Genomic DNA, 14,789 nt, shown 5'->3' with positions numbered 1-14,789 from the left:
TTAGTAAATTACTTAAACTTATTGTATGGATCTCATAATTTATTTCAATTTCACTTACTCATATATACTATATTATTTCTTCATTGCAGGCACCAGATATTGGAAGTGGTGTGCCATCTCCGCATGAAATACTAGGATCAAGTGGTGGAAGCCAAACACCTTAGACTTAGGACTTTTAATCTTGTCCTTTTTTTCTTAGATGTTTGAATATTTTGGTACTTTTAATCTTGTCTTCTTTTCTTCTTTTTTATTTCATATGCTTGAATTGGTACTTTGGTGTATATATGTTATATTGATAATGAAACAATTTAGTTTATCAATTTCTATTTGATAGTGCTATAATTTTTTATATATTTTAAATTCATAAAAAAATAATTTTATCGAATTATGAAAGTATAAGAAATATTAAAAAAGAATAAATAATTAAATATTAAAATTACGTCACTTGATACACTTGATAATGACGTAATTAATTTCAAAATTAATTATAATGAATTAAATTGATGACAATTAAAAATGTCATAATATAATGATAATAATGTCATTTTAAAGCGTCATTTTTCACATTATAGTTGTTATCTAGTAAAAATATTACGTCAGTTTTAACTGATGCTTTTTGCCTCTTTAAATTGTCACTTTATACGTTGTATAAAATGACAGTTGTTGCGGCGGTTCATCTATAACCGTCATATTATACTTTGTGACGGCAAGAATTACGACATTTCAGGAAATCGTTACTCAAGTAAATAATGACAGTTAAAAATGACGTAAATTACAAAAATAAACGTCAGTATTTACATGTTTTTTTGTAGTGTTTAAATGACTATTTTAACTTTCATTCTTGTAGCAAATCATGTTCTGTCTCTGGTCGAGGATTATTGGTGTTAAAGTCTCTTTTATATAGTTTTCGCATACTTTCACCCATCTTTTTTATATTTGTTAGGATAATGTTTTTGAATTCCAAAACCTTTACTACCACTATAATTAACCCAAAACATTTATGTATCTTCTAGATTATCAAATTGAAGTCCAAGTTCAAGATCCAAACTTGTATCCATCACTTACTCTTACAAAAATCATGAATAAAAGTAAAATAATTTATTAAATTGACATTAATGTTCTGAAGAAAAATCATGATATGAAGAAAATAATATATGTTTATATATTTTTGAAAAAAAAAGAAGACAAAAACTCAATAGAATTGTGTAAAATATAAAGAAGAGGAAGAACAAGAAGCTGCTGTTTCATTCGAATGACGGTTTTTACAACAGTAAAAAAACAAAAAAAAATAAGAGTAAAACGTTGTGTTTAAATGTATCATTTAAAAGTAAACATATTCCATTAAATTATAAAAAGTGAAAACGGTACCGTTTGACAACCCCACATAGGTTCAATATCTTTTAACCGAACTCCAAAATATGTTGTGTTACTACTTTGTTTTGCATGCATGATTAATTTGTTAAAATAGATCAAGTCAACCACTCTTCATATCTTTTGTCTTCATTTTACAATTTTTCTTGCATTCATTTTTCCCAAAACAAAAGCAAAGAGCGTCTAGAAGCAGACAAATTTGAAAATTGAACCAAACAAATTAATTGAAGACATAATTTTCCATTTTCTAATTCTAATTTCTCACTCACATATCCAACCCTTTCTCTCTCTTCCCTTCTTCTTCGCTGCATGCATAACACCCTTTGCCTATAAATATCATGCATGCTCACTTCTTAAACCAACTTCACAACTCACACAAAAGCCTCATTAGCTATCTTCAAACTTGTTATAAACAGCATGTCTTCCATTAACAATTTCTTATTTGCTATCATTTCTATGCTTTCTCTTTTGGCCTTTTCAAGCAATGCACAACTTTCTCCCTCCTTTTATGCCAGAACTTGCCCCAAACTTCAAAGCATAGTGCGCACTACAATGAGACAAGCCGTTGACACAGAACCTAGGATGGCTGCCTCTATTCTTCGCTTGTTCTTTCATGATTGCTTCGTACAAGTAAACCTTGCTAACCCTCTTTGCACTTTCAATCTAAGCTCACATTTTTTTCCATATTAGGATCAAATGTGTCCAAAAGAAAGCCAAATTTACACTTTCATCTTCTGCATTTTCCTTAACGTTTTTGGTTGCACGTCCAAAGTTTTGTTTGCATTAACAAATGAGTTTCATTTGGATTATTGTGTAATGTTGTTATAAACTAGCACATGAGCTCCGATAAAAGGTTCAAAACTATTCTCTGTATAGTTTGAATTGTCTCTTTGTTTGCAGGGTTGTGATGCATCAGTTCTATTGGACGACACTGCAAACTTCACAGGAGAGAAAAATGCTTTTCCTAACATAAATTCATTGAGGGGCTTCAATGTTATTGATAACATTAAAACCAACGTTGAAGCTGCTTGCAATGCTACTGTGTCTTGTGCTGATATTCTTGCACTTGCTGCAAGAGATGGAGTAGTGCGGGTGAGTCCAATTCTCCATAATTTATATAATTACCAAACCCTGCAAACAAAATTAATATTTAACACAAACACTGTGCACATCACTATCTTTACGATAACTAAACGTTACATGATGCGTGGAGTAGGAAATAACAAGTTAGAATAATTTCTTTAACGTGAGTTCTTAACAAATAAACGCAACTATGCACAGAAGATAAAAGTAAAACATAAACAGTATACATGTATATGCAGGCTTTTTCCTTCTATTCAGACTGCGTTCTGATGTCACTGAAATTCTAAGTCAACTAGCAATTAACTTGATCGTGGTTTTTTTTCTTTATTTACATAAACAACATCATTATATAAAACAAAAATCAAGGTTCATGTCTCATGTGCTTACCTTATCTCTTTGTGAAGAATGTGCATGGAACCCTACAAAAATTTAGGGTTCTACAATCCCACTAAATATTTGCTTTTTTCTTTTTAGTGTGTCCAACTATATTGATCATCAACATCTCTTCCTAACACATAACCCTAGAGTCAAAAGTGTAACTCACCAAAGATAAAAGCAACAAAAAATAATTAAGTAGTACAGTGATCAATTTATATACTAATTCATAAACTAAAAATTATTGATAATTAAAATAGTTTCTAAAATAATCATCATAATAAATTGGTTATTAACTACCAAGGTTTTAATTATCAAAAAATATAAATTTTAAATTTGTATCTAAATTATCACTAGTAGAGAAAATTTAGATTTTTTTTTAGTTGAAACTTTGATAACTAATGTTAGTAATAAATTTAGATACTAACGATCAATTTAAAAACTATTTTAGTTATCAATAATTTTTAATTTATAAATTGATATCAAAATTAATTATTATCTGACTAATTATTTTTTTATCCTTTAATCGGTCGCTAATAAGAGATCCATCAGTGCAGTGTTAGTAGTACATCGAAATATTGTTATTTCCGCTGGTGAGTAAAACATTTAAAATCCATGATTGTTTGCAGGTAGGAGGACCCTCATGGCCAGTGCCTCTAGGAAGAAGAGATTCAAGAACAGCAAATCAGAGTGCAGCCAACAGCGACCTCCCTGCACCTTTCGCAAACCTCTCCAGCCTGATAAGCGCGTTTGCAGCCAAAGGTCTGACACCAAAGGACCTAACAGCGCTCTCAGGAGCTCACACAATTGGCAAAGCGCAGTGCCTACTCTTCAGGACTCGCATATACAACGAAACAAACATTGATCCAAACTTTGCCGCCACAAGAAGGACCACTTGTCCTTTTACTGGAGGCAACTCCAACCTGGCTCCTCTCGACCTCGTCACACCAACCGATTTCGACAACGAGTACTACGCTAACCTTCTGAACCAACGTGGTCTTCTCCACTCCGACCAAGAGCTTTTCAATGGTGGCTCTCAAGATGCCCTTACGAGCACCTATGCTGCCAATAATACTGCCTTTTTCAAGGACTTTGCTATTGCCATGGTGAAGATGGGCAACATTAGTCCTCTCACTGGGACCAATGGGGAGATCAGAAGGAACTGCAGGGTCGTGAACTGATAATATTGTGGCAATAATAAATAGTAATAAAGATCATCGTCGTCGTCATCATCGTACTTATGCCGTTTTCTTCATGTTTGTGTAGCGTGATGATCACCATAATAACTAGAGGACCCATCAGCAGGGTGTTAGAAGTAACGTGTTTTAGAGATAAATAAAGAATTGTAGTAATTAATTACGTTTTTGTCGAAAGTTGACTATATCTTTGGTGTAGCGTGGGTTATATATTATTAATGGAAGTGTTTATGATTTACTAGAAGCTTTTTTTTTTTTTTTTTTTTCTGAATTTGTTATTCGCTATTAGGCCGGTCCTTATCCAAGCCACATTTATGTGTTTTCAAATTCTCTTTATCTCCTTTTTGAGATTGCAAGTACAATCACTGTTACTCCTTGGTCGGAATAAATTGATTTTAATTCGACATTTTGTAAATAAAAATATATAATTAAGAAAATCAAGAAAGTGAATAAACTAATCTCTAATAAAAATTAATCATGAAATTCATAGATAACTCACATTTATAATATAATTAATATCAATTATCTTATCTTATTGTGTATTGTTAATAAATAAATAAAATATTTTACTTTTAATATCTATAATTTTAGAGTTCCCATGTTTTATTTTTGTGATATGCTAAGTCAATGTTGATATATTAAAAGAGCTTTTAATATATTTTAAAATATTAATATAAGTGTTCATTGGTATATTTTGAAGATTCAGTCAATGACAAAAAAAAAAAAAAACAAATTAATAATTTCATTGCACATCTATTCCTAACACTAATTGGTAATGCTCTTTCCGAAAATTCTCAATGAAGTTAGTTGTACTGAGATAATGATCACTTATTTGGTTGAGATCTCTCTGATTGAAACTTAAAAAAAAAATGTCATGACTACAAAAAAAATTGTGTATTTTATAATAATTTTAATATGATAATTATTTAAAACATTATTGTTCTTACCGGTATTCAGTACTTAATTTTCAAGATAGGTAACAAAATCCAAGCGATAACTATAATGATCTTGATGGATTTGTCGGAAGAAAATTCATCTCCAAAAGACTATTTGACGCTCAAGTCAGTAAGAAAGTATTAAGATATATGAGAATAGAGTAGTGAGTATGAATTGAATTATCCTTCACGAGAATATCAATATGGTAAAAACTTATTGTATGTGTGATAAAATAGCAATAATATATCATTTAACCATATTAATCATATGTTTTGTTGATATATGATATTAAAAGATACTTATTATATTAATATATTCTATAATAAAACTATAGAGATTTGACCATATATTTTGTTAATATATGGCAGCAGAATCAATAAATATATTTGTTAATATTATTTAGCCAATTTAGGCCAATAATGTTGAATGGGGCTTTGTTGGACCATGTTCTTTAGCATAATTGTTGGATCGGGTAGATGCAACTTTTTTAACAATATACTAAGACAATTGAAAAACTAGCATAGTTTGCATGTAAATTATGACATTTTTAACTATTATTTTTATAAAGGTTAAATATGTTTTTTGTCCCTTAATTTTTAATGAATTTTGGAATTAGTCCATTTAGAAGCTTTGGACCAATTTAGTCATTCATCTTTTGAAATACATGAATTTAGTCCTTTTAATCAAATTTTGTTAAATTTATTTGACATTTCAAGCGCGTTTCATAATAACATTTAACTTAACATTAAAGAAAAAATGTGTCAAATAGTATAAACAACTCAAATAAACTCCTAAAATGCGTACGAAACATCAAATAAACCTAACAAAATTCGATTAAAAAGACTAAATCCACGTATTTCGAAAGATGAAGAATTAAATTTGTCCAAAATTTTGAAATGGACTAATTCCTAAATTCAGTGAAAGCTAAGAGACCAAAAACATATTTAACCTTTGACATATTTTGCATGTAAATACGGGTCTTTTTATTTGAATGACCAAAAATGCATCCATCAATTGATATGTTTGAAAATTTTCCCTAAATTGAAACTCTGGTTACCTTTTTCTAACATGCGTAACCCATTTTTCTCCAATTGAAAATTTTCTCCAAATTGAAAATTTGTTTACCCTTTTCTAACGTGCATAACCCCCTTTTCTCCATAGTTTCGTGATTCTCCTTACCCGCATTCCAAAAATTTAAAGGTAAATCCCTAATCCATGAACAAAGCACGCTTCCCTTTTATCTCAAATCACTATGATAGGCTTGCAACGTGTTCCACTCTCATTCAAAAGCTCTGAGAACTCAATAACGATTTCAAAGTGAAGCACTTCTTCATCTTAGGTTGTGGGCTTCCTAGGGTTTTGGCCTCACTCCGACCAACTAATCCTACTCAAATGCATGGTCGTCGTAAAACAAGAGCACAATGATAATGTGGACGTTGATGTCATCAAATTAATATTTCTTTTATAATTTCAGTATTGCTTTAATACTAGTGAGAGTAAAATTTATTGATTTAAAGCAAATAAGACCAAGAAGAGGGAGTTGAAGTGGTTTTATAAAATTGTCATTCCACTACAAGAAAATTGACTATTATCTATGAAATATTTTTCGTAGATAATTTCATTTTATCTACGAAAACTAGTGGTAGATAAAATAAAAGTTTGTGGTTAAAATAAAAGTAAATTACATACAAAAATTTCGTATGTAAACATGATTAGAATCTTTCATACGAGAAGTTACCTATGAAAATAAGTGTAGAAAATAAATATAATAAAAATATATGAAAAAATTACTTAAAAAAACTACCTACAAACAAAAGTTTCGTATATAGAATTTATATAATTTCTTAATTAAAAATAAATTATGTGCGTGTTTTTATTTCACCTAGGTTTAGGGTTTATCTTTCTCTAGTCTGAATCTCTACCACGCTAAACGGAACTCTTCAACTTCCAATCAAACACCTTTCAACTCTTCATGGCCAAGCTCGTTACCGAAGACGTCGTCATCGTCAGAGCCTTCGCCGATGGCCCCACGATATTCCCTTCTTTACTTTCTTCAAAATGCCAAACGTAGAACAAGGGGAATTAACCATAGTGGGAAGCTTCCATGGGGCTCCATTAGCCACCATTTCAACCACCGCCGTGGTGAGCTCTACAACTCCGACCAGCCTCTATGCATTGTCGTCATTCACCCTGTAATGTCCTTGGAAAAAGATGACATCGTAAATTTGCAACAAAAGCTTTTAGAAACTGCATGACCAAATGAACTTTTTAAGCATTGTAACTAAGAAGAATATTTAAATCGACTAAACACACAATTAATTAGTTAGTTAAAATATTGTAGGAATAACACACAAGAATTAGACTTTAGTTTTTCAAAGTACCAAGTTATTCTTACAATGTAAAACAACACACGAGCATACCAATTATTTGTTTATTTAATTTTGCATTTAAACCTTTACGCAAAACACCTTAAAATAGTGATACAAAGAAATCATGGAATAGAGCTCAAGAAAGATCAAAGAATTATAAATTGGAAGATAGATATCAAGATACACATATTTATGTTGAGTTAGCATATGCATCTTGACCATAGCTTAGAGAAATTCAATGATTTACAATCACACACTCTTGCAATATCAAGACACCCTTCTTGAAAACTACAAGAAACAATCTACTCAAGCAATCGCTTGTTGTAACCTGGACATACCCAAAACAAAAAAAAAACACAACCAAAACAATAGTGAAGATGAGAAACAATCACACTTGAACGTCATCTTCGATAAAATAAATAAATTGGTGTAAATAAGAATAAATAAAGTAAATAACCTAAAGTGTTAAAATATTATGCTCAAATTACATGAAAATAAATAAATAAATAAATAATGTTATATATTTATAATAATATTGCAAAAATAATAACGTTGAGTTGTTGCAACGTTAGCAAGCTCCCTCCTTTTTACGATAGTGCATGTCGTTGCAATAAGATCTCCACCACATGTTGATCCCACATCTACATTTTATGGAATATTATTTTCCACACTAGGCTTTAGTTACATAGCATGAATTTTTTAAATCCATTCATCACCTATAAATAGGAGCTTAAATCCTCTTCCAAAAATTAACCTTTTCTCATTTCTCCTTTTCTTATTTTCTTTCTTTTCGTTCTTCTCTTATATCCTGAGTTGCTTACTCCTTAAAGACTATTTATCTTGCTAGTTTATGTTATCTCGGGATATATTCGAGATGTTCCTGTTGTACGCTGGGGGATTTGCGTATATACTGCGGATAAATCCTTAAGGGTAGTGTTTTTACACACCTTAGGAAATCCTTTTATTTTATGCTTTTATCAATTTTATGCAAATTTTGCGAACAATCTTAAGGATTTATCTTCTAGTTGACTAGATATAACCTTTGAATTTTGGATGTTATTTTTGGTTCTGTTTTTTTTATAAAAAATTAAGGATTGGCATTGGAGGTGAAGAAGAGGAACAATGAGAGTGTTGAAGGAGTGAGGAGAAGCCATAAATTGCATATCTAATCAACAACACAACACACTGCTGTCTCTTTTTCCGATTCCGGAGCTTTGGTGGTTCGGTTCTGGTTGCTTCTGTTTCATGAGATTAAGACCCCATGGCAACCCATCCTGGAAAATAAGCTCCTTTGAATGGATGTTGCAGGATTCATAAAGGGGATGGTCTCCTCCAGCAGAAAAGAGCTTGCATTTTAAAGGCTATTTTCAAATTTATAAGTGAATTGTCTTAGCCAACTATGCGAGCTTCCATCTGTCTTCTCTGTTGCTGGAGGCATGATTCTAATGAACCAAAAGCATAAGGAAGCGGTGAAGATGGGAAAGCCAACGTTTTTCCCATGAATCGTATTAGGACCATGATCAAGGGCTAAGATCCTGATATGCGTGTTTCGCAGGAAGCGATGTTAGCCATCAACAAAGTTGTGGAGAAGTTTCTTGAGTAATTCACGCAGGATGCTTATGCTTGTTGTGTCTAGGACTGCAAGAAATGTCTGAGTTACAATCAAGTTAAAAAGGTCGTCACCGGTGATTGCGGGACGCGAGGAGACAACATGGAGATTGGCCCGAGATGGTACATGCGAGTACGTGCGGTGGACAATGTCTCCAATGGCAACGTGACGAATGGTTACAACATGGAGTTCGCCAGAAATGAAGAATAATCTGCCCAACGTGCCTAATAAAAAGGGGGAGAAGTTATAGAAAAAAAAATAATGCATGAAGATAGGCTTTGGAAATCATTGGTTATAAGTGGTTTCAGTGCAAGAAAGTCCATGGGTATTCACGTAATACCTCATCTCATATATGTATATGCTGGTAGGTCCCTTTTTGTTGGATAAGTATAGTTGTATGAAGAAATAGTGGTGGGCCATGGGTGTACAGTTTACAAAAGTGGCATATAATTCAAATTTTGGAAGTGCATAATTTATTATGGTGCAAGATTGGTCCTGCAATGTCTCTAAGATCAAATTGGGTTTTTGGAATGGACGCAGCACCAATAATCTTTTCGTGAGAGGATGAAGCTGAGTGGACCATAAGGTATTTATCTTTTTACCAATCTTGGAATATTTAAGACTATGAGGGTGTTATTTTACTCGATTATTCGAAGGATTTAAAAAAAAAAGAGTGAATCCAACCCCATTTTCAAAGTAAAATAAAATAACTATTTAGGTTATCGCTTTTCACCTAATGATTGATATATGCAATTTGATAGTTTCTAAAACTAAGTTGTTTAGAATTTTATTCTAAAATATAAGTTGTTTCTAGATGAAGCCATGTGATTTTTTTTTTAAATAAGATCATAAGGAAGGGTGATAGTATTACTATCACAAAAGTGTTATGGAGAGACTTCTTAAGAAGTTTAGAAATTATAAATGGGTGAATATCCCTTATGATACTAATTAAAGAAAAATAGAGGAGAATTATTTTCTCAACCTCAGTATGCTCAGATAATTGGGAGCTTACTGCCTGTGATGGTCTTTTCTAGACCTTGTGTTGTTTATGCAGTAAGTAGACTGAGAAGATACACTTAATATTCTAATTAGGAATATTGAGACTTATAAGATGCTTAAGAGATTCAATGGAATATATCATTGAATATAGAGGATTTCCCCATTGTACTAGAAGGGTACAGTGATGCAAACTGAATATCTGATTCAGACAAGACAAAATCCATTAGTGGTAATAGGTTCACACTTGGGGTAATGTGATTTCATGGAGATCAGCCAAGCAAATAATTATTGTTAGATCAACAGGAAATATGAGCATGTTGTTCTGGAAAGGGCTGAAAGTGAAGCTGTAGTTGACGAACTTCTTAGCTAACATTCCACTAGGAATGAAAATACTTTGTGACTGTCAATTGGCAATAGCTAGCTAAAGAGTGAATCAATTTCCATTGAGTATGTGAAGTCAGAACAAAATCTAGCAGATCCTCTGACTAAACCCTTGAGATGAAAGATGATATTAGAAACATCGAGGGGAATGTGACTTCAGCCACTTGCAAATAAACAAGTGATGGTAACCCAACCTTTATGATTGGAGATCCCATGAATAAGGATCATATTGGTAAAAACAAGTCATTTGTTAGTTCTGATAGCACTAAAATTGATTTTAAAATCAATTATGTCCATTCCTGTGGTGTGTGTGTGTGTGTGTGTGTGGAAGTGCTAGAGACTGCATTATTGAGAGGTTAAACTTTGTAATTAAAATTCTCTAAGGTGTAACACTTTTAACTTGAACAAAGTTTTAATGATTTTGACATCCCTTATGGATGGTGTATGATTTGCAGCATACACTTGATGAAATCACCTATATGAATGTCGAGTGGGGCTGCTTGTATGACATATTGGCATGATCTCTAGAGCACTCATGAATACCAGGCACACGCATGGCCTAGTAAACACAACACAATGATAACATCAAGAATTGTGAGGATGTATTGTGATTGATAAACCGCTAACACACATCAAATGTCCTTTGTTCATATAGCTTGCTATACCAACTACTTTATGTGTTAAGTTTCTTAATCTAAGACTGTTTCATATAGCTTGCTATACCAACTCTAATGCATTACATCTTAGTTGAGACCCATGATTTTCTTTCTTTCTATCTCTTATCTTTTGCAATATGTGGGGAACTGTTATATAGTTATAATAATATTGCAAAAATAATAACATTGAGTTGTTGCAACGTTAGTAAGCCTCCCTCCTTTTTAGGATAATGCATGTCGTTGCAGCAAGATCTCTACCACATGTTGATCCCACATCTACATTTTATGAGATATTATTTTCCACACTAGGCTTCAGTTACAGAGCATGGATTTTTTAAATCCATTAATCACCTATAAATAAGAGCTTAAATCCTCTTCCAAAAAACAACTTTTTCTCATCTCTCCTTTTCTTATTTTCTTTCTTTTCGATCATCTCTTATATCCTAGGTTACTTACTCTTTAAAGAGTATTTATCTTGCTAGTTTCTGTTATCTCGAGATATATTCGAGATGTTCCTGTTGTACCCTGGGGGATTTGCGTATATACTGCGGATAAATCCTTAAAGACAGTGTTTTTACACGCCTCAGGAAATCCTTTTATTTTACGCTTTTATCAATTTTATGCAAATTTTGCTAACAAATAAAACCAAATGATAAACTATCAAATGCCTACAATGATAAATCTAATTAAGGACGAAACTTCATAAGTGCTACTTGAAAGCAAAATAAAAGGATTTTTGTGCAATGAAATAAGAACCATTAAATAAACAAATGCAAGATTGATTAAAAGATTTAATTCAATGATATGAAATTGGGTAGATTTTCTTCCTTTTCCAAATTAGGATACTTCATTGATTTCCAAAAAATTGTTTTTCAATGTAATTGAAAAATTAGAGAACTTAAATTTAAAGCAACCACTCAATTAATTTTTTTAGAACGTTATTCATTCCACCTTATATGATTAAGATTCACTTTGCGCTATACTCATTCCACTTTATAGCACTAATCTTTTTATCTGTCTTTTTATTAAGCAAACATTTGTTAAATGTTGAATTAACTAGGATACGACTAATAAACTCATTTTAGTTTTTCTCATTTATTTCCACTGTATATAAATGAAAAGATTTATAATAACACTTAATTTGTTTCTCCGTATACAATCTATGTGTTTTAATTATCCTTTACATGTTCCACCGTATACATATAAAAAATTATTGTTTTACTCACATCAAAGATTACTAATTAAAAATTAATATGAATTATTATTAATTACTATGCATAAAATTGACTTCTCAATACCATTCAAAGGAAATCTTAAAACCCATAAATGATACTCGAGTAAAAAGAATAAAAAAATAGTAGACTCTAATAAATAAATAAAATAAAAACTCATTACTAACTTGAAACCTTGAAATCCATTTTTACAATTACAAGACAACCAATCTTGGAAGCTTAGCACTCCATGGAAGTGTTACAAGACATGAAAATAATATGAAAATAGAAGACAAGAGAGGATCAGGTGTTTGGGAGAAAGAAGTTCCACGAACTACATGAGAGAGTGATGTCCCAAATGCCTCTCCTTGGTCTCCTATTATAGTGTTGGGTCATAGACATATCTACAATTTACGTTGTTATAAATCTTCAAAGTTAGATGAGAATCTAGATTATGTTGATGAAATCTCTATAGATAACCTCTGAATATTTAGGATGTAAGACCCTAGAAAATGGCGTTTTAAAAAGTGATAGTGGTTTAAAAATAGTGAGACTCAATTATTTAAATATTAAAAGGTTTTAGTATAAATTGAATTTTTATAAACGAGTTTCATTATTTTAAAATACACTATCTCTCTAGAAACCACTTTTCTAGAGTTCTCTGACTTCTCTCTAGAGGTTCTGTCTCTCTGGTCGTCTGATTTAAGAATCGAGACCATAGGATTGATCCTCTCGGCGAGCTCTTCAAATTGGACCGATCAGTTTCTCCGTTCGTGTAAGTTGAGTTTCCGTTCTCTTTTTTTAGTCTTTTTTCTGTTTTCTATTGCATGCAAGCCCTCTTCTGCTTGCATGTGACGTTTTAATCATCAATATGAGTCTCTGCTAATCAGTGATCATAACGGTATGTCCTGATCGTTCCTGTGATGTTTCCATGGGACTCCATTAGCCACCATTTCAACCACCGCCGTGGTGAGCTCTACAACTCCGACCAGCCTCTATGCATTGTCATCATTCACCCTGTAATGTCCTTGGAAAAAGATGACATCATAAATTTGCAACAAAAGCTTTTAGAAACTGCATGACCAAATGAACTTTTTAAGCATTGTAACGAAGAAGAATATTTAAATCGACTAAAACACACAATTAATTAGTTAGTTAAAATATTGTAGGAATAACACACAAGAATTAGACTTTAGTTTTTCAAAGTACCATGTTATTCTTACAATGTAAAACAACACACGAGCATACCAATTATTTGCTTATTTAATTTTGCATTTAAACCTTTACGCAAAACACCTTAAAATAGTGATACAAAGAAATCTTGGATTAAAGCTCAAGAAAGATCAAAGAAATATAAAATGGAAGATAGATATCAAGATACACATATTTATATTGGTTAACTCTTGTGAGCTATGTTGAGTTAGCATAGCTTAGAGAAATTCAATGATTTACAATCACACACTCTTGCAATATCAAGACACCCTTCTTGAAAACTACAAGAAACAATCTACTCGAGCAACCGCTTGTTGCAACCTGGACATACCCAAAACCAAAAAAAAACACAACCAAAACAATAGTGAAGATGAGAAACAATCAACCCTGAACGTCATCTTCGATAAAATAAATAAATTGGTGTAAATAAGAATAAATAAAGTAAACAACCTAAAGTGTTAAAATGTTATGCTCAAATTTCATGAAAATAAATAAATAAATAAATAAATAAATAATGTTATATATTAAAAAAAACCACATATTGACACGTGGCACGTTGACTAACGGCGTTAGTCAACTCTGTCTGAAAGGGACCTAATTGAAGCAATTTTCAAAAGTTGGGATGCAATTGACACTTTTTTAAAACCGGGTACCTATTTGACACATTAGCCCCAAACTGGGTACTATACGATTAATTAAACCCAAAAATAATAGCGTTGAGTTGTTGCAACGTTAGCAAGCTCTCTCCTTTTTATAATAGTGCATGTCGTTGCAACAAGATCTCCACCACATGTTGATCCCACATCTACATTTTATGGAATATTATTTTCCACACTAGGCTTTCAGTTACAGAGCATGGATTTTTTAAATCCATTCATCACCTATAAATAGGAGCTTAAATCCTCTTCCAAAAAATAACCTTTTCTCATTTCTCCTTTTCTTATTTTCTTTCTTTTCGTTCTTCGCTTATATCCTGGGTTGCTTACTCCTTAAAGACTATTTATCTTGCTAGTTTCTGTTATCTCAGGATATATTCGAGATGTTCCTGTTGTACGCTGGGGGTTTTGCATATATACTGCAGATAAATCCTTAAGGATAATGTTTTTACACACCTCAGGAAATCCTTTTATTTTATGCTTTTATCAATTTTATGCAAATTTTGTTAACAATCTTAACAAATTTTGGATGTTATTTTTGGTTCTGGTTTTTTTATAAAAAAAAAAATTAAGGATTGGCATTGGAGGTGAAAAAGAGGAACAATGAGAGTGTTGAAGGAGTGAGGAGAAGCCATAAATCGCATATCTAATCAACAACACAACACAATGCTGTCTCTTTTTCCGATTCCGGAGCTTTGGTGGTTCGGTTCTGGTTGCTTTTGTTTCATGAGACTA

At 31.9% G+C, this 14,789-nt stretch overlaps 1 protein-coding gene across 1 annotated transcript; it reads left to right on the top strand.

Annotated features, from left to right (window-relative positions):
* The first annotated feature begins 1,747 nt into the window (after nt 1-1,747).
* LOC114170211 (peroxidase P7-like) lies at nt 1,748-4,241 on the top strand. The gene is made up of 3 exons (XM_028055698.1): nt 1,748-2,001; nt 2,272-2,463; nt 3,459-4,241. The coding sequence occupies exons 1-3, from the start codon at nt 1,789-1,791 to the stop codon at nt 4,008-4,010; spliced, it is 957 nt and encodes a 318-aa protein (XP_027911499.1). The 5' UTR covers nt 1,748-1,788; the 3' UTR covers nt 4,011-4,241.
* Nucleotides 4,242-14,789: the final 10,548 nt, after the last annotated feature.

This window comes from Vigna unguiculata, chromosome 11 (assembly GCF_004118075.2).
Source record: "Vigna unguiculata cultivar IT97K-499-35 chromosome 11, ASM411807v1, whole genome shotgun sequence".
In the NCBI taxonomy this organism is placed as follows: domain Eukaryota; kingdom Viridiplantae; phylum Streptophyta; class Magnoliopsida; order Fabales; family Fabaceae; genus Vigna; species Vigna unguiculata.
Note: the sequence above shows the minus strand (reverse complement) of the source record. Positions and strands in the feature narration are given on the sequence as shown.

Coding starts and splice junctions, on each gene's coding strand:
- LOC114170211 (XM_028055698.1), top strand. CDS start 1,789: ATGTCTTCCATTAACAATTTCTTATTTGCTATCATTTCTATGCTTTCT. Junction 2,002..2,271: donor TTCATGATTGCTTCGTACAA/GTAAACCTTGCT, acceptor CTTTGTTTGCAG/GGTTGTGATGCATCAGTTCT. Junction 2,464..3,458: donor CAAGAGATGGAGTAGTGCGG/GTGAGTCCAATT, acceptor GATTGTTTGCAG/GTAGGAGGACCCTCATGGCC.